The sequence below is a fragment of the Diabrotica undecimpunctata genome, chromosome 6 (genome assembly GCF_040954645.1).
Source record: "Diabrotica undecimpunctata isolate CICGRU chromosome 6, icDiaUnde3, whole genome shotgun sequence".
Taxonomy (NCBI): domain Eukaryota; kingdom Metazoa; phylum Arthropoda; class Insecta; order Coleoptera; family Chrysomelidae; genus Diabrotica; species Diabrotica undecimpunctata.
The window spans coordinates 125,906,180-125,926,475 of record NC_092808.1 but is presented as its reverse complement, the minus strand read 5'-3'; the positions used below and the strand labels follow the sequence as shown (position 1 = coordinate 125,926,475).

Genomic DNA, 20,296 nt, shown 5'->3' with positions numbered 1-20,296 from the left:
AACTTTGAACTTAAAACGCAAAGGTTTACCCAAGGTTAATCGAAAAACCCAATGTAACTACATTTAAAAGGAGGTAATTCTTTGAATTGTCAGCAATCACTAAATTTTTGATTGTTAGAAAGTTTAAATGTGAGGTTCTGTTTTACCAGAACGCATGTGCTGACAATTCAAGTAGTTCTTTTGAATCTTTATGTCGTTAAGGTTTATTGGTAAAACCGAATGAAGTTAAATCCCAGTATAGGGAAATATTATTTTAGATTTTAATTGAAAATTTTTTTTATTTATATTATACTGTTCATGTATTATTATAATAATATCTTATTGAGATGTATCTAAGAAAAGCAAGAGAATGTTATCTTTTTTAGTTATTGAAAATTATTATTAAAGTAGGTTAGTTGTTAATGGATATATCAGTCAAGTTAGTTATCTGTGATGTTGTATTGTTCTTGGTATCTGATTTAAGTAAGAAGTGGTATATATAGCTTAGATTCTTAATGTCACTCTTAACATTGATGGAGAAATCGTTAAGGAAAATATAAGACATTTCAATGAACTCTCTTTTAGATTTATTGTTCTCACGGTGGAGAATTGTAGTGTTAGTATAGTCCATGAGGTGACCAGTGGAATGTCATCTCATTCCTCATACCTCCTTTTAAATGTCAATTTTAAATGTAAATTTCAAACTACCATACATTTCCAACGTTAAGAAAAAACCTTTTTTTGCACATAGTAACAAAAAAACACCATTATATTGTTACTAGCTAAGTTTTTTAACATTCTCACTCTACAATTCTAAGTTACGGTAAGATCAATAAAGTTTTTAATAGATAATATATGGTAGCTAATTATAATTTATTTGGCGAAAACGTTCGGCGAAACAATTGATACTCATTAGAATCCTTCTTGCAGATTTCCCCAATATTTAAGAGTTTACTATATATATATATATATATATATATATATATATATATATATATATATATATATATATATATATATATATACCTATATCCGACAAGCTTAGAATAATATTAGATCGTAACGTGTCTATCAGAATGATAGGCCCTTTAGAGCCAGACCTAGCTTCTAGACAAATCATCATTCAGAAACATGTTCAAAGAATGCTCGAAGAACGACTTCCATATATTCAGCAAATTGACTTTATTTTTCATTTAGAAAAAATACTCTTAAATATTTATAGTAAGCTAACTATACTACCAAATACTTATTCCCAACATTCCTAGTAAAGTTTACCATATATTTAAAGGACACAAACTTTTTTTTACAAAATTAAAGAAAGACTAAAAGCAGGAATATTTGACAAATGACACATAAGCACATTAACACTTCACAGAATAAATGACTGAAATTTAATATAATGCATATGACATGTATTATCTTCTTTTGTTAAAGGTATGTAAAATTTCGTTTGTAATTATAACTCTGAATATTACTAACAACTAGGTCCTGAAAGATATGCTCAATATCAAGTTAATTTTTTAAGTTTTCATAAAAGTTACCAGGGTATAAGGCGCGCACTATGGTTAATTAGTACTGCGCAAATAAAAAGAGATACTTTTTACCATAAGCTTAAGGAAATTGTTTTTATATTAGGCAGCACTTATATTATTATAGCAGGTATTCTTTTGATGCAGGTATTTAACAACTGTTTTTGATCAAGTTGGTGATAACAATATGTAATAAACAAAATATGCAAAAGATTAAACGTCGTTCTTTACTTATAAATAATAGGTACCTATGGTTGATTTTTATTTTTTAGGTGTGAAAACGACCCCTATTAGGAAAAAAATCATATAATTGTAAATTAAAGCAATTTGGAATTATTTAATTATACAGTGACATTAAATTCAAATTTCTGTACTGTTTAAAATTTTTACCACATAATTTCTACTCTTATAAAAAACCAATCCTTCCGAAAAAAATCGAATGTTAGTAATTTTTTTTTGTTATGTGTTATGAATTTTTTTTATTTCAACTTAAAAACAACCCTTATTAGTTTGCAAATATGGGTGATCATACATTATGTAAGGGTGTAGCAAATTAATTGTCTTTTCTACAATAGTTTGTTTATTAAATAAACAATAATAATTAAAATATTTGAATTTTCCGTATCGTGTAACTAAATTATAGACCTACAATCATCATGGCATGTCTTCTTCGTGCTGTATCGTATCTTCTGCACCTATCAGTTTTTCACATTCAGACTATTTAAACCTAACTACCACAGTATATTGCTTAAACATTCTTTTTAAGCAATATACTGTGTAACTACAGAGTATATATCCCCTACTACAGAGTATATTTGTAGTATATACCACCGAACAACGGTGTATATACTCTGCCTAACTACTCTTAAATCACTTCGTCTTTGTCTTCTCAAATAGAAGAACGCTAGTCAAACTCCCTCTTTAGCTTCATTAGAGGTGAGAATATAGTTTTACAAATATTTGCTTTAAGTCATTGAACCAGCTACTTCATCCTTTCCCCTACAAAGGACAATAAGATATTTTGAATTAATTTTTTTAAACCCTTATTTTTGAAAGGGTTTTAGTTGAAAGAGGTCACTAATCACGAGTGTATGTAAACTTTGAACAGTCATATCTTAACCAGTTTTTGTCTTATAGAAACCAAAAAAAACCAAAATGTTCAGAAACGCAAAACCTATATTTTTTTACTCTTCAAGATTTTTAGTATCACTAATACTTTTTTAAGTTATTTTGAAAAAAAGACACATATATAAAGGCATATATAGAGTAAATTGTAAAGATTAATTTCATTTGCCGTGCTAATTAGGGGTGAGTTTTTACCAACAATAAGGGACGAACTTTATTTTGAGCTTAACTCGCTAAGTTTTAAGAAAACAAAAAAAGCTTTTTTAAACACTTTCAAAAAGTTTTTAATGAGTTTTCTCCGAAAAGTGCTTCGTTTTGTGGTTATTTCACGTTGAAATATTAAAATTATTAAGCTTCAGAACAATATTGAAATAATCAAATTTGACAAATAAGATCCTACTTTTCATGAGCTATTGGGTCTACAGAATTCATAAGCAGGGGAGAGTGGGGCACATCCGGCCCCATAATTGTTTTTAGGTAAAAAAATACAAAAAATGTTTCATTATATTTAATTTGCAAACAAAAAAGTAAAATTTATACTTTTGTCCATTTAAAAAGTAAAACAATTTTGTTGAATATATTTTAGTTTTTTGTTAATAAATAAATAAAATATATATTACACTCTGGCTGATTGTACCCCCAGTGGGAGTAAAATCAGCCAGGACAAGGGGCACTTTGGGCCGCAATGTTTTAAGGTATATAGAAACGGCATTGTTACAAGTTAAACAGTTTATTAAAAGAAACGTTATCAAACATTGTTTTGAACGTACAAAATATGGAAAAGTAAGAAAATTAGCACATCGAAAAAGAACTAATGAACTAAAAAACATTAATAACTAATAACTCACAAAGATATTTACTTAATCGTAACTCCTTCAAAGTTGTAGTGAAATGTCACCGTCGAAGGTCTCTGTATCCTCTATTGCAGGAAAATAAAATTTATTAGAATTTCCCCTGCGCCGCAAATATTTGACAAAATATTCAGAATCAGATATTTTTTCAACCACATTTCCAACATAATAAATCACTGTTGTTTTCAGTTCAAATTTTACTAATATGAAAGTGTCTTTTATGAGTTCCTCGCCGGATTCAAAAGATGCAAGACTTTCATTGTCATCCGAGTCGTCACAAAAAATACTCAATTCCGATTCACTGCTAGAGCTGTCACCAAAAACATTTTTTTTTTTATTTTTGGATTTTTGCTTTCTTTGCTTGTTCATCCCTATTGGTTAAGAATTTTTGCTTCTTTCTTAGATTACTGTCCTCTTATTCTGATTTCACTTTTTCTTTTATTTTTTTTTTCATTTTCTTTTTCTTTCAATCGCTGTTTTTCAGGGTTTTCTGTATAAATTCTAGATTTTGCTTGGTTTGCTTTAATTTTTCTTTTTTTATCTTGACGTTTTTCAACTATTGGGAAAGGTCTTACATATTCAGGACTTAGAGTTTTGCTTGGAACTGTTTCGTCACCCTCGATTTTCAATATTAAGTATCTTGTACAGAGTCATCAAGGACTACGCTTGATCTGCATCTTGATTTGAGATATTTTCACGTCTTGATTCATTCTTATAGACCTTAGTGGCATCAAAATCTGCGTCACTAAATGCTTGTGAATTAAGGAGCCATATTTCTGGTTTTTTAAAGGAGCTAGGATTTTAATATTTTTAAGGGAAAATGCCTCTAAAAATGGTTGTTTTGTAATTTTTGGGATATTTTTAACAGCAACAGTTTTTCACGGATTGTTTATCATCTACTCATTTAAGTAAACAGAGCATTTACTCTTAAAAGGCCCATAAATTCCCACATAAAGTGGTTGGAGTTTATGGAAGTAATGCGAAAGCATTACTACTCCATGATCTCGCGCATAAAGTATTGCGTCTAGACTAGTGTGCGACTCATGGTTATCCAGCAGCAATAATATTTTATTTTCCTTATCGCATTTTGTGTGGTTGACAACGTGCCCCAGAGTTTTAATAAAAAGGTCTTTAGTCATCCACCCAGACTTATTTCCAAATGCTACACTTACAGACTTTGCCTCATATAAATAGTCTTCGATATTTCTTACCCTAGGAAATATGTAAATCGGTGGTAATGCGTTTCCTATGGCGCTTATAACCCCGACAACTGTTACAAGTTCACCTCTTTCAGCCGACGATACTAGACTTATTTGCTTCTTACCCTTTGGTGCTACAATTTTCGGAGGGAGTAGGACTGTTGTTTCACCTGTTTCGTCCAAGTTAAAGATTCGACCAGGGCTAAAATTATATTTTTGTAACACTGTCTTGTAATTTTTCAAAAATTCCTCCATTCTTGTTTTATTAAATCCGAGACCTCTTGCCAAACTCGTGCTTTCCGGTTTTCTTAATGATAAATCAGAGGGCCTTTTCATAAAGCCAAGTAGCCATTCTCTTCCTGCCTTTTTATTTATATCCCAGCTCCCTGGATATTTGCAATTTGGTAAAATCTTCGCGTAGTCAAAACCATTGATCTTATTTGTTCGTAGGTTAAGCCATAATTCATATTAGAACGTTGCTTTATGTAACCTACTAGCATGTCTTCTTGTGAGGAAGAAAATACACTTCTTGAAGCGTACTTGCCTAAAAAACACATATTTATTCATCTATGACAAACAAGTACATCAAAAAAATATTTAAAACACAAAACAAACACATTTAAGAACAATCAACTAACCTACTATTGCATTTTCGCTCTCGTATCCATCATCGTCACACTTTTGCAAAAACTCTTCAACCGTCATTGTTCTTAATATTTTTTTCATGCCAGATTGCAAAGTTTGTCTTTTTAAATGAAACGTTCTAGCTGCCTCTCTTTCTGACATATTTCTTGAAAAGATATTTTGTAGAGCACTTTTTTTGGCGCTGATCACTTATATTTGCTCGATCTGTTTTATTTTGGTACTTTCTTACCATCTGCAATACAAAAAAAATATCAAAATAATCACTAAAACTACTACTAAATTAGTGTGGGTCACAATCGGCCACTGCCGAATGTACCCCGTTAGGCCGGCCGAAACCTGACTTTGCAAGCATGAAAAATTTATTGTGACCTTCTGGTCAAAGTTAGAGGTTATGTCAATGGATATATTCTGAAACTAGAGATTTTCAACCTAATATGAGCAAATTTTTACAAAAATATGTGAACAGTAACTATCTAAATCACATAAAATATATATTTTTTGAAAACTTACCTTTAGCTTGAAAAAACACACTTAAAAACAAAAAAAATATTTGGACGCTGTTTATTGCAGAAATACCAACAACTTAAGTGAAGATGGATTGTTGCTACATTTCTAGCGAAAATTCGGCGCGAAATTCTGCTTATTTAAAATTTTATTTGCAGTGGCTGAATCTGCCCCCAGGCCGAATGTGCCCCACTCTCCCCTACATCACTTTTTTTTTGTTGTTTATAAGCTACATTTTTACTAAGAATATATTTTTGAGAAAATACTTACTTTTTGAGTTATTTGTGAAAATGCGTCTGGAAATGTGGTTTTTATTTTGAAAAATGAACATTTTCACTCGCAAATAATTCAAAAAGTATCGACTTAAAAAAAACTTTATACAATAAAATTATTCGGTTTATCTATTTCCGGTTTTATTTTGAACTTGTTTTTTCACCCCCCGAGAAGGGATAGCTTTCACCCCCAAGTAAAATCAACCCTCAAGTCCAAAAGTGAAGTAGAAAATTACACTCCAAAACGGTCATTTACTGGCGTAATGGAAAAGTGACACAATTTTACTGAAAAAGCATAGAAAAACCTTTAAAATGAGAGTTGGTAACGGTATTTTTGTTAATTTCTTGCTTAATTATTGCAAAAATAGACTCAAAAGTCCATTTTTTAAACATTAATAATAATTTCTCTGAAAATCCACAAATAACTTTAATTTCACGTAATAATAGGGACAATATAACATGTTTTGAGCTATAAAAATTTCAAGCTTAAGTTATTGCAAAATTGTAATTGTTTTTCCCAGAAAGCTTTTATCTAAAACGTTAGTATGCGTAAACTATTAGGTCCACATGAATTCTGAAAGCACCATCTTGAACAGAAAGGCTTATTTTATCAAATTAAATCATTTAACGATTAAAAAATTTATGTTAAATATTGTAAAATAGGTTTGTAAAAGTAATTGTATTTACAATAATTTAAATTGTAATAATTGTATCTGAACCAACATTCATTAGTAGGAATAATACATTCTTTGGAAAACAATTTGTTATTTTTGAATTCAATGCTTCAAGATTATTTAAGAACAGTTAAAAAAACCGACAGTAACAAATGTGTTGATCAGTTTTATTATTTTAATGTACTTACTAATAAAAAATACTCAATTCTAATGAAAATAATTATTTACTATTTAAATGGGAATAAGCCACAATTGAAAGTTAAAATACGTTTATTGACGTTTCAATTTCCACTTCGGAAATCGTTCTCAAAATATAAACATTAGTAAAAAAACATTTCCGAAGTGGAAATTGAAACGTCAGTAAACGTATTTTAACCTTTAATTGTGGCTTATTCCCATTTAAATAGTAATTAATTTAAAATTCCACAAGAAAATAGCTTCAGAAAATAATTATATTCGAATAACTCGTTTTAAATCATTATTTATGCAAATAAACGATGTATTTGTGTTTGTATTAAATTTTTACTTGCTAAAAAATATTTTCTAACACCCAGTATTTAAATAGCGCTTAACCAGTTAAGGATATCCAAAAATAGTAGGTAGACCATGGATTCCTATTTTAGTCGTATGACACTGAATTGAATTGACAATAGAAGTGGATATTTTGCTATTTTAAACAATTAGGTATTCCTTGAAATTTACATTGCAAGTCAGTGGCGGGGGGGGGGGGGGGGGAGACTTAGTAGACTTTATAGAGTAATTAAAGTACACGGTTGGTATATTTTTATAATAAAATTACAAACAATATATTATTTTTTTATTATCTGGTCCTAGTTATAGATGATTCAACTACATGCTTTACAGTCCAGTCGCCAGAAATTTGATCCCTAAAAACGAGACAAACAAAAGATGAATTTTGCTGAGAATGTCAATTTTGGGACTCCAAAAAAGACGCAAAAAAGTTTGCTACTCCTACCCCCGGGCCTCCCCTTTTAAACCCCACCTCGTAGAGGGGGGGTGTAAAACATCGATTTACCAAGAATATATAGGTACGCCGGCGCCGTAGATAAAAATGTTTCAAACAAAAAGTGTTTCTTGGACCTTAAGAAGGCATTTGACAGGGTCAAATTAAAGAACGTTATCTACTTAAAGTACGCAAGAGAGGTACCTCTAGGAATAATCAAAACGATCAAAAATATCTACCAAAACAACACAATAAAAGTAAAAATAGAAGAACTAAATGACTCAATGGAAGTGGCAATGTGAGTTAAGGATATCCAAAAATAGTAGGTAGACCATGGATTCCTATTTTAGTCGTATGACACTGAATTGAATTGACAATAGAAGTGGATATTTTGCTATTTTAAACAATTAGGTATTCCTTGAAATTTACATTGCAAGTCAGTGGCGGGGGGGGAGACTTAGTAGACTTTATAGAGTAATTAAAGTACACGGTTGGTATATTTTTATAATAAAATTACAAACAATATATTATTTTTTTATTATCTGGGAGACAAGGAGATTCCCTGAGTCCTCTATTATTTAACCTGATCATGGATGAAATAATTAAAAAGTAAGAATTAAAAAAGAATACAAAATAGGAGAAAAACAGCTGAAAATAATCTGCTATATAGACGATGCAATACTACTCTCTCAAAGTAAACATGATTTACAATGTATGCTGCACCAATTTAATATAACCACCAGAGAATTTAACATGTTAATTTTCCCAAAAAAAGACAAAATGCATGGTTACAATAGCAAATTCACTAAGATGTAAACTTAAGCTGGAAGGTCAGATAATAGAGCAAGTGGTGGAGTTTAAATATCTAGGCATCACACTAACTAGCTACGGAAAGCTCGAAACAGAAGTGGAAGAACAAGTGAATAGAGCAAACAGAGCCACAGGTTGCCTGAATTAAACCATATGGAGAAATAAAAATATCGGGAAAGAAATGAAAGGCAGAATTTACGAAAAAGTCATCAGACCAATAATGACATCTTCGGCAGAAACACGATTTGACAGAGAGAGGTCAAAAAAATGTTAGAAACAGCAGAGATAAAAACTCTTAAAAAAATTGATGGTAAGACACTATGGGACAGAACTAGAAGTAACGATATACAACGTAGATGCTAGGTGGAGAACATCAAGGCACAGGACTGGGTAAGAAATAGAAGAGTAAAATGGAACGATCACATAAGCCAAATGACAACAAATAGAGTAGTAAAGACGGCGAGAGTCGGTTCACCAATATGAAGGCGATCAGTGGAAAGAGCACGAAAACGATGGAACGACATCGTAGTGGAGGCACATTGAAAACAGACAGAGTCATATATATTCAATTGTTTTTATTTTTTTACGTTCTGCGTGATTTAAAAAGAAGACTCAGAGCACTTTTAACCCTCTACCCTCTTTCACATACCACCTAACCACAAGAACGTCATTGTTTCGTTTTTATTTATTTTTACGTGGGTTGCTATCAACCCACATTAAACATTTAAAAAATTCACACGCATAGTTAAAGCTTTTACAAAACTTGTGTATTTTTATAGACCCATAGGTTGAGTATATATAAACTAAAAATGTCTAGTGTTTGTTCTATTTTGTGTATTTAATCAAAAACTATATTTCTGATTTTTTCCAGATTTTTCCGTCAGCTGCGGCACCTTCAAAAACCCAAAAATCTGTTTTTTAGTGGGTTTTTAGATCAAATTAGGGTTTTTTTTAAACTAAATTTTTTCAGGTTTTTATTTATTTATTTTTTGATTAATAATAAAATTAAAAATTTCAAAAAATTCACACGTATAGTTGAGGCTTTTACAAAACTTTTGTATTTTTTATACATATGTGTGTACCTACATAGCCTAAAAATGCATTTTATTTTTCAAAAGCGTATAATTTTTTTTTGAAAATGGCGGTATTTTTATCTTTTTTTATTTTTTGTATTTAATCAAAAAAATATATATTTCCGAATTTTTCTAAACTTTTCCGTAAGGTTTACCTTCAAAAGCCGAAAAACTGGTTTCTTCGAGGTTTTATGAGGATTTTCTGCATTGTTTAAAGTTCAAAATAGGTCAAATCAAGGTTTTTTATAAGTTATTTTTAATAAAAAAAATATATAGGTGTTTCTGATTTTTTCCCAGATTTTTCCGCCAGGTGCGCCACCTTCAAAAACCCAAAAAACTATTTTTAGGGTGTTTTTTTTTTAAATCAAAGAAGAAAGACTTCCCAAATTCATATTTAAAAATATATATGAAAAGAATAGTTTCAGTCCCCAAAGAAGCAAATATATCCATCATATATGTGAAAAACTACATTTTCAAGCGTTATTTGTGGGTTTTATTGGATTTGCCCAACTTTTTTACCTTTCTACATCGTTAAGCAGCATGTTTTCAAATTTTTTATAAAATAACACGAATTGATATATTTCCCACATTGAGAGAAGCTATAAATTTCTTGAAACATGCGAAAAACCCGGTTTTCGTGGATATTATTGGAGATCCAGGAAAAAGTGTTTTTGAGGATTTTACTGGAATGTAAAATCCTGTCTCTTGTTATATGAAGAAAGGTAAAAAAAGTTGGATCAATTCAGTAAGAATACCCAAATAACCCTTGAAAACCTGGTTTTTTGCATAAATGGTTGTATTTTCTTCTTTGAGGCCTGAAACTTTTCTTTATCGTATATTTTTTGAATATGAATTGGAGACGCATTGATTCAGGTTGTTATTGATCTCAAAAATATGCAAAACAGGAAAAGAAAATGGGGGTGGCTCAAATGAAAATGTTACAGTGGATGTTGGGTTGTTGGAGAAGGCTAGAAGGGATAGGATCAGGAACAGTTTGATTAGGGAAAGAGCCAGGGTGACTAGTCTCAAAAAAGATTCAAGAACAAAGACTGCAATGGTTTTGTCACATCAGATATAGAAATGTAAACTATGTGGGACGAAGGATATAGCTGTTAGTTGGTGGAAAGAGAGGTAGAGGAAAACCGAGGAGAAGATGGATTTACTGTGTGGCAGAGAAAGGTTTAGGCAAAGAAGACACGAACAGAAATGAGTGGCAAAGAAGAGCAAGGAACAGCATACCCTAAAAAGGTAAAAGCTGAGGAAGAGGATAAAGTTTTGTTTATAATTAAAATTTACAATATTCTAAAAAAGTAAATACTCATAGAAACTTTATAATTTATTATTTATATGTAAATATTTTTGCTGTGCCATCATCAGAAGTAGTTAGAATTTTATTACTATTATTAAACATAGATATGCTTAAAATATCTGCTTGATGTCCTGTTAAAGTCTCTAACAAAGATCCAGATTTTACATCACATACATATATAGCTCCATCAGCAGCACCAATAAATATTTTACCATCATTACCCCATTTCATCACTGTAACAGCACATTCTATCTGAGCTTGATGCCTTAAAGTCTGTTTACCAATTTCCCATACACATAGATGTCCAGATATTGATCCTGATGCAACTATACCCAAACTGGAATTAAATAGTGCAACTTCTACTTCCTTTTCACCATCAGGTAATAAGATAGAAATCGTTTTACCATCACTTAGCTTAATTAGTCTAGATTCTGGAGCAGATATAGCTAAAGTTCCCTCCTTATTAATATCTAGATTGGTCACAGACTCTGCTTGATTATTACTCCACTCGACACTACATTCTTTAATATTCCAAAGCCTAATGGTTCCATCTTCATACCCAGCAAGAATCTGTTTACCATTAGGTACTATTATACCACATGTTGTAGAAGAATTATTTTGAGCAACCAACACTTTACAATTACCTTGTGGTATTTGCCATAAATATATATCTCCTGAATGGCAACCACAAAATAAAGCATTTGTTAATGGATGCCATTTTAACCACTCCAAGTCATCTCCTTCATAACACCATACAAGTTTTTTCTCTTGTATACTCCACACTTGTATCATACCAGCCATATCACCAGTAGCGACATATTGACAATCAAAGTTAAAATGAGCTTCGGTAACAGAATCTTTATGACCTGAAAATTCAAATAACACTTCACCAGTTTCAGTATTCCAAAGGTAAGCTATATCATCTTCTCCCCCTGTTACAGCTAATGTATCATCTTTGCTCAAAGCTGAACTAAAAACAGCTTTTTTATGTTTTTGGAGAGTAAGGGATGATACATCAATTATTTGTTCCTCAATTTCTTCATTATTTTGATCTTGTAGACTGATATCATCTAACATATGTTCAACAGGTTCCTCTTCATAAATAATTCCATCGTCGTCTAATATTAGTTCTTCGAAATCTTCTTCGTCGTAGACTTCGTCCATAATTATTACTAGATTTTACAACTTAATTTAATAAATGAAAATATCTAAATTTGTTTCAACATTACTAATTCTACTACCTAACCTCTTTTATGTCACATCCACATGTGACAGTTTTGACTTTTGACACAAATTAAAATCTGACTTCGATCATGGAACATATAAATATATCCCTGTCTGTACGAAAAACATGGCGGCTGATGAAAAGTCCTATATAGAGAAGGATATACCTGGTTGCCACGTTACCCGGTCTTTATCCTTGAATGTGTTATTCATTGTTAAAGGCCACAAATAAAAAAGATTGACAAAAGCAAAACAGAAGAGTGAGAATTTAAAAACTTAACCTAGTTTATAATTTTATAATTATTAGTAAATTAAATTATTTTTTAATATTTTATTCGAAATCAATGAAAGTGGAATGTCTTTTCAGCGTACTTCATCTAATTTGTTAAATTTGTTTAAAAACGAATCCTTATTTAGCACGTACAGATTTCGTAGTAAGACAACAGGAGAATATTGTTTAAATTATGTGAAGTAAGACATAGAAATAAATGTATAACTTGAAAAGATTGATGTAAACTTGTTTTAGAAAATATGACTACGAAAATTTTGTTTGCACTCTGTTGCTTGAAAATTCTGCCAGGGCAAGTGCTTTAGCAGTGAGAAGTTTCAATATTGAAATTGCTCAGGTAGTAGAGAATGTTTCACAAGAAACTATTGGTCTTATGAGATTAAAGTTTTGGGAAGAAACTGTGGAAAAATGTTTATCTACCAACCATAAATTAGTACCTAAACATCCTGTAGCGCAAGAACTATTTAGGGTAAATTAGATAGAAAACAATTGATTTGAGAAGTAAAACATTTATTTTTAGGCAAATAGCATAAAGAAACTTTCCAAAAGATATCTACATAATTTAATTAACTCAAGAAAGACGACCTTAAATATTTTAGGTTTTAAATCTTTAGAAGATATGGAAAAGTATACAGAACAAAGTGTATCAAATGTCTATTATTTAATTTTGGAATCATGTGGTGTTAAGAATATAGATGCGGATCATGCAGCTTCCCACCTAGGAAAAGCTCAGGGCATTGTACAACATATAAGGTGATAAACAAGAGTTAGGTAAAGCAATTTAGCATGCAGAAAAAAAATTAACATAAATTTATGATTTACCATCAACTATAAGGAATAAACATTAAATTGTTGCACTTATAACTATTAACATAAAATACTGAACTGAAAAAATAAACATTGAGTAGGACCATACTACCCTCCAGAATTAAGGCACTGTCTAAAATATACAGTAGTTATATAGATTTTTTTATTGTTGAGTTTCTTAATTTGGTATGATGGATTCTGTGGAACAGCAATACAAATATGTGGTAAAAAATTTAAATTTAAAAAAATCAGAATTAACAAAATATGTATTTAAGTTTAAACATACAAATGATTTTATTAAAATCCTTTAACTTAATGCATAATGTGTTCAGTCATTTCGAAGTTAATTTTTCCTGTACTGTTAGTTGAACTTCAATAATGATTTTTGTGTTATATGTTAGGTTTAAGTGGATAATAGTGTAAATGTTTTCTAAGAAATTTCAAAGTTTTAGCCATTTACAAAGTGTCAAAAGTGCCATTTATGTTGTATCAATGCTTTCGAGTGATATTTTTTTTTTTTTTTTTTTTTTTTTTTTTTTTTTTTTTTTTTTTTTTTTTTTTGGCATAGACTTTTAGTCATTCAGCCAGACTCAACATGGTAAAAGAAAGATTGTCTGAGTTTATATTAAAATTAAAATAAATATACAAAACAGGTAAACAGGGTCACTCTCTTCTCGCCTAGGGGCCCATCAAGGCATTTTTTTTTAAACATACAACACTAGGCCACGGTAAGAAAGGAATTTAAACAATTGGGTTAGAGACAAAGGTTACGTTATTAACTAATGTATAATTATTCACATGGTTATTTTACTATCTTTTAAAAACATAACTAATAAATCATACACTGCTCTCGAGTCTAATGATAATAGGTACTGAAGGTTCCAAGGGGCTAATATGTTGTGTTTGTGTAAATTATTTATTAATCTGGTTGAAGTTATAATATTTCTGGGGCAACTGAAAAATATATGATCTAGGTTTCCTTCTTCTGTACAAAATTCACATTGATCATTATCTAAAACCTTAACTTTAAATAAATGTTTGGGGTAACAAGCGTGCCCAAATCTCAGTCTTATGATCGTGGTAACATATTTTCTAGGTACATTAAAAAACTTATACCAAGGAGTTTTAGGAATATCTGTTTGAAGAGAAGTGTATCTATTTGGGCTAACAATGGAATATTCCTTCCATATATTATCCCACCTTTGGTATAATCTTAATTTTAAGGAAGCCAGAAAGTCGCAAGCCGTGATTTTATACGAAGTTTCTCTACCAGACATAATACTTTCTCTTGCTAATTGGTCTACATGTTCGTTATTTTCCAAACCTATATGTGCTTTAATCCAAACAAAAAGTACATTTTTGCCCCTTGTTACTAACTTTTGTTTGATATCCTTAATTTTGTAAATATAAGGGCAACTGTACGTATTTGGCAATCCCGGTTTCCCAATAGAGGTCAAAACTGATAAAGAATCTGATAATATCACTATATGGTCCGAGTTACTTTCTGTTGCATAAAGTAAGGCCTCATATATTGCAAGAGCTTCTGCTGTAAAAATAGAGATCTGGGAGTTCAACTTAAATGTGCGTTCTATTCGTTCCAATGGAATAAAAAAAGCGCATCCAGTACCGTTTGATGATTTGGAGGCATCGGTATATATAACAACGGAGTTTTCGAATTCTGATAATATTGAGTGAATAATCTTTCTATTTATGTGTATACTGTCACTATATTTTGGTACCATGATATCTGCATTTGAACCATGATATGTTGCATATGAGATGTTTTGAAGTGTATACGTAGCTTTATCTATCTCTTTTAATGCTTCCATATTATGTTGCAGAGCTTCGCAGACTAAAGGCGATTTCTTTTTTTCCCAGTATTTAGTAGACAAATCATAGCAATTCAGAGTGATGAGCTTTGTGTATAACGGTTGATTTTTTATATATGTCTTTACCAGAAATTTTTCGGTCAGGAAGTTTCGTCTGATATTTAAAGGCGGTTCCAAGGCTTCCAAATACAAGGGTTGAATTGGTGTGGACTTCATAGCACCTAAACATGTGCGTAGAGCTGAATTGTGTATTACGTTAATTTTATTTAGCAATGCATTACTGGCTGATCCATAGAATATGCTTCCGTAATCCAAAATAGAGCGAATATACGCTCTGTAGAATAATAAATTTACGTCTACATCAGCACCCCACCACGTTTTATTAATCGATTTAAGAAAATTTATTCCCTTGTTGCATTTGTTTAACATATCCTCAATGTGATCCTTCCAAGTCAAATGTTTGTCAAGTGTCATACCTAAATATTTGACCTTATTTTTTAGTGGATATTGATGTTTTCCTAATTTAATTATTTGATCATTAGGTTTATAATGTCTGGTAAAAATGCAAACCTGTGATTTATTACAAGATAATTCAAAATTGTTTTTATCAAGCCATTTTTGAAGTAGTTGATAAATACTATCCAAGTTTTTGATTGCTTGTTTATATTCTTTGTGTTCTGTGTAAATGCAGAAATCATCTGCGTATTGTATGAGGTTGAATGGTATGTTGTTTATTTTAATATTGTACAAATCCGCTACGTACAAATTAAACAGGATAGGACTCAATACAGAACCCTGAGGTAATCCTTTGTTTACGATTCTGGGGCCTATGAGCATTTGTTCTTTTCTTAAATAAACTAATCTGTTTGAATAAAGATTAACAATACTATCAGCAAATTGAGCTGGAATTTGAAATATTCTTGTCATTTTTTCTTTGAGTGCTGTTAGACACACAGAGTCATAAGCACCTTCTATATCAAGAAATAATGCCGGTAAGTAATTGTTCCGGGAATAATTGTTTTGAATGTCTACAACTAGGGAAGCCAATGCATCCAAGGTACCAAAACCTTTCCTGAATCCGTATTGTTCTTTGGGTAGAAGGTTCTGTTCTAGTAACCACCATTCTAGCCTAGCCTTAAGTATTCTCTCTAGAGTTTTTTGTACACAAGATAATAAAGATATGGGTCTGTAAGCTTCAACTAATTTTAGATTTTTCCCAGGTTTGGGAATAGGAACGACAATAATATGTTTGAAGGCCGAAAAGTTAGAACCTTCTCTAATTATCTGATTAAAAATATTTAGAAGTAACTCTTTTGCATTATTTGGTAAATTAAATAGCATAATATATTTGATTTCATCATAACCAGGAGAAGTGTTAGGACGGTCACTAAGGGCACAGTCCAATTCTACCATAGTAAACGGTTTTAAGAGAAAATGACTATAATTCGGATTGAATAACATTAAATCTTCGTGATTGTTCACATACGGTGGTGCAATTTTGTCGAAAAACTCTGCTATCCACGAATCTTCTAGTGGTAATGGAGCATCGACCCTTTTCCTGTTCATCCTTTTCGCTTGATTCCAAATCGAAGTAGGCGACGTTTGTTTATTTAATTTTGAGCACCAATCAACCCAGCTTTGTTTGGCTTTCGATTTCAATAATTTCTTAGCGTGTGCACTAGCTTGTTTACATTTAATAAAATTTTCAACTGATGGATCTTGCTTGTATTTTATTAATGAATTTTTTCTTTCTGCAACAATTAGATCACATTCTGCATCCCACCATGGTGAAGGAGTCCGTTTCTTACACTTAAAGGGTTTATATTGGCTAATAGATTGTGTGGAAGCTTTATTGATACAGTCTAATAAAAGATTATATTTTTCTTCTACATTTGGGGATATAGGTCCACTTTCATTTAAAGTATTCTCAATTATTTCAGCGTACATATCCCAATTAGCTTTCTTAGTATTCCATTTACTTTTGGGATATATGGTCTCATTAACAGCTCTTGGGTATTCGAATTCTATTTTTACAACATAGTGATTTGATCCAAGTGTATCAGAATCTACAGTCCAAAATGTCTTAGTAAAAATGGAAGGGGAACAAACCGTAATATCAATCATAGAATCTGAATGTCCTGGGTTTCCTTGACAAGTAGGTTGACCGTTATTCATCACAATGAAATCAAGATCCTGTAGGGTCTCTACAATTTGATCGCCAATATTATCATTTTTTGATGATCCCCACAGCGCATTGTGGGCATTCATATCACCCCCAATAATGCAAGGGTGCTTCACTTGGGAAAATAAGTTTGTCCAATCTTCTATTCTGGTTTTGGTTTTTGGACATCTATATACAGAGAGAAAACTCAAGTGAGTATTATCGTAATTAACTTTAATACCACAGGCAAGCAGCTCTTTATTGAAGTTTTTATTTAATTTTAATATTTCAAAACGGATACCCGTTTTTACCAAAACAGCGACACCAGCAAAACCGTCTGCACGATCTTGACGAACAATATTATAACCTTTAAAATTATATACAACATTATTTTTGAACCAGGTTTCACTTAAAAGAGCAATATCAACATCTTCTTTAATAAGGAAATTGAGTAGGCTGTTTTTATTTGCAACAGCTGATCTAGCGTTCCATTGCATAATTTTAAGTTTAGTGTTAAAAGCCATAAATTTAAGTACCTTTAAAAATATCCTCGAGAACAGTATGCAAACCCTTAGCTAACAAATTATTATCCAGTGTTTCTGCATCCTCAAATGATTTTACATTTTTTATAAATTCAGAAAAAAATTTGACTAACGAAATAACCATCTTGTTTTTTTCACCATCTATTGAACTATTAGGTTTATTGGGATTAGGTGGTAGGGGCTGTAATGGGCCAAATCTAAAAGGAAAGGTGGAGGAATCTGTAGGGGATTGTGAAACAGGAGTAGAAACTTTCCTTTTTTTAAGTGCATTATGTTCAGTATTAATCCTACTAGGTCCAGGATGAGTAAAGTTTGTTGATTTTTTCATATACGATCTTGGAATGGTAGGATGAGATGACATAATGTCATCAGATACGTTAGGTAGTTTTGGAAAATTTTCTTCAAGATTTGACAATATCGAAAATTTATTGTTACTAACAAATTCGGAAAAAGATGATTCTTTAAATCTTTTTGCTTCTAGAAAGGAGATTTTTTGATCTAACATAATGTTTTTAATTTTTTTTTGTTCCTCATAAACGGGACAACTTTTGGAGATCGAAATATGATCTTTACTTTTACAATGTATACAAAAAGTTTTTTGAGTGTCGCATATGTGACTATCATTTTTAATTTCTGCACATCGTATACAAAATTCTTGTGTGCCCTTGCATTGCTTAGAAATGTGACCAAATTTCAAACACTTGTAGCACTGTATTACCCTGCCTACAAATCTTTCTACTGGTAAATACACAAAATTAACTACGACATGAGTTGGCAAAACATTTCCTTCAAATGTAACTATAATATTTCGTCTGGGGACGTATTCTGTTTTACCTTCTTTATCTACCTTTCTATGCATTCTTTTAATGTCGGTAATTTTAACGGAAGAGTCTATATGTTTTTTTAAATAATCAGTATCATACCTCGTATCTACATCGTGAATTATTCCCTTGATTTCCAAGAGATGGTTAGGGATATAGGCTTTTAAATTTTCATCTTTTAACTTATCATGTGTTACTAGATTATTTGCATCCAAAATAGATTTTAAAATGACTTTAACTCTATTTTTTCCTATAGATTTAATTTCCTTTAGGTTTTTGATTTTAAGTTTTTGATACAAAATTTCCCCCACCACCATTGGATGTAAACGAGAGATGTTCTGATTATTTAATTTCTCTATATAAACGCAACAGGTATGAAAATCATAATTATTAGAGGAAATATTATACAGTTTAACTTCCCTTGTTTTGCCGGAATCCGCACCAATTTCAATATCCTTATCCATATCCATATCTGGGGAACTTGTCGCAACACTCACTTCGCACATTTGCGTCTTAATGTTATTTTCCTCCCCCATTAGGGGAGGTAAATCACTTATTTACACTAAAATTCCAAGTATTAAACCGATATATTTACACAACTTTAAATTTAAATATAAATATCGATTTTTAATTACCGCAAAAACTTATCTCTGCTTAATGTGGTTTTATCGTCTGTTCGAACTGAAAGACAAATTCAAACTGTTCGAGTGATATTATTTATTGATAATTTTTTTACATTTTAAAAACTTGTTAATTTAATTTTAGAAGTATACCTCATGCAGTTCGTTTAAACTTTTTGGCAATTCCTGATGACATACTTATAAAAAATAAAGTAAGTCAAGAGCATATTAGGAGAGCAAAAAATAGCAAAGAATTACATGAATGTATCTTCGAAATTTCTAGTAGAGCACATCAACATCTGATGAAAGCAAGAAGTCTGATGGAGAAAGTTCCACAAGAAGGAAGAAAAGTGCTGCTGCCTGCTGTTCCTGTTTTTATTTATCTAGAACGATTACAAAATGTAGACTATAATGTATTTCATCCATCTCTGCAACATAGATCTTGGAAATTATTACCACAGTTATGGTTTACGAATTTTAGAAAGAAATATTGATAAGTTTATAGTATTATTGTAATAAAAGTTGTTATTGTGTTATTAAGTGTGTTTGTAATAATTCCCTTTTCTTAACATGTTGCATGTGAATGATGTCAAAAGATATCATTTGCTTCTTAAGTAACAGGTACATAATATCTTTTGATGTCATCAGTATGGACTCATTAATTGCTTTAGTCTAGTTACAGAATTTTATAACTGCATTATAAAAGCTTTAGAAAAATACTGTTTGTGGAATTCCCTTGAAGAGTTGTTCTGTTTTAGGAAACTCCAGTAGATTATTTCAGTCTGTTAGTTCATGAGGACTTGCTTCAATTGATAGTTCACAAAACCAACATTTATGCTGAATAAGTTTTTCTTTCAAGTAATACAAAAGAAAAATTGCATATAACAAATTGAAAAGAATTGACCTTAGCAGAATTATAACTTTTTATTGACTTATTCCTTCATATGGGCACTTAAATAGGCTTTAAGAAACTACTGGAAGAAACATTGACTATTCAGTCTTCCTACTTTTATTGATTATTTTAATTCAAGGATGTTTGGCATCATACTATCATCCAGGCAAAGAACTT

General features: G+C 31.0%; 2 protein-coding genes across 2 annotated transcripts; one reads left to right on the top strand and one right to left on the bottom strand.

Annotated features, from left to right (window-relative positions):
* Window positions 1–10,948: 10,948 nt before the first annotated feature.
* On the bottom strand, window positions 10,949–12,215 carry LOC140443844 (angio-associated migratory cell protein). Its single transcript, XM_072535322.1, has one exon. It carries the CDS (start codon window positions 12,096–12,098, stop codon window positions 10,965–10,967), a length of 1,134 nt encoding a protein of 377 aa, XP_072391423.1. The 5' UTR covers window positions 12,099–12,215; the 3' UTR covers window positions 10,949–10,964.
* A 169-nt stretch (window positions 12,216–12,384) lies between these two features.
* Window positions 12,385–19,763, top strand: sicily (NADH dehydrogenase (ubiquinone) complex I, assembly factor 6 homolog sicily). The gene is made up of 4 exons (XM_072535321.1): window positions 12,385–12,629; window positions 12,685–12,916; window positions 12,968–13,200; window positions 19,373–19,763. Exons 1-4 carry the CDS (start codon window positions 12,514–12,516, stop codon window positions 19,719–19,721), a joined length of 930 nt encoding a protein of 309 aa, XP_072391422.1. The 5' UTR covers window positions 12,385–12,513; the 3' UTR covers window positions 19,722–19,763.
* The last annotated feature ends 533 nt before the right edge of the window (window positions 19,764–20,296 follow it).

Excerpts from the sequence above, each read along its gene's own strand:
- LOC140443844 (XM_072535322.1), bottom strand. The coding sequence starts at position 12,098 with ATGGACGAAGTCTACGACGAAGAAGATTTCGAAGAACTAATATTAGAC.
- sicily (XM_072535321.1), top strand. The coding sequence starts at position 12,514 with ATGTCTTTTCAGCGTACTTCATCTAATTTGTTAAATTTGTTTAAAAAC. Across the intron at positions 12,630-12,684 it reads TATTGTTTAAATTATGTGAA|AAAATATGACTACGAAAATT; the intron begins GTAAGACATAGA and ends AACTTGTTTTAG. Across the intron at positions 12,917-12,967 it reads TAGCGCAAGAACTATTTAGG|GCAAATAGCATAAAGAAACT; the intron begins GTAAATTAGATA and ends ATTTATTTTTAG.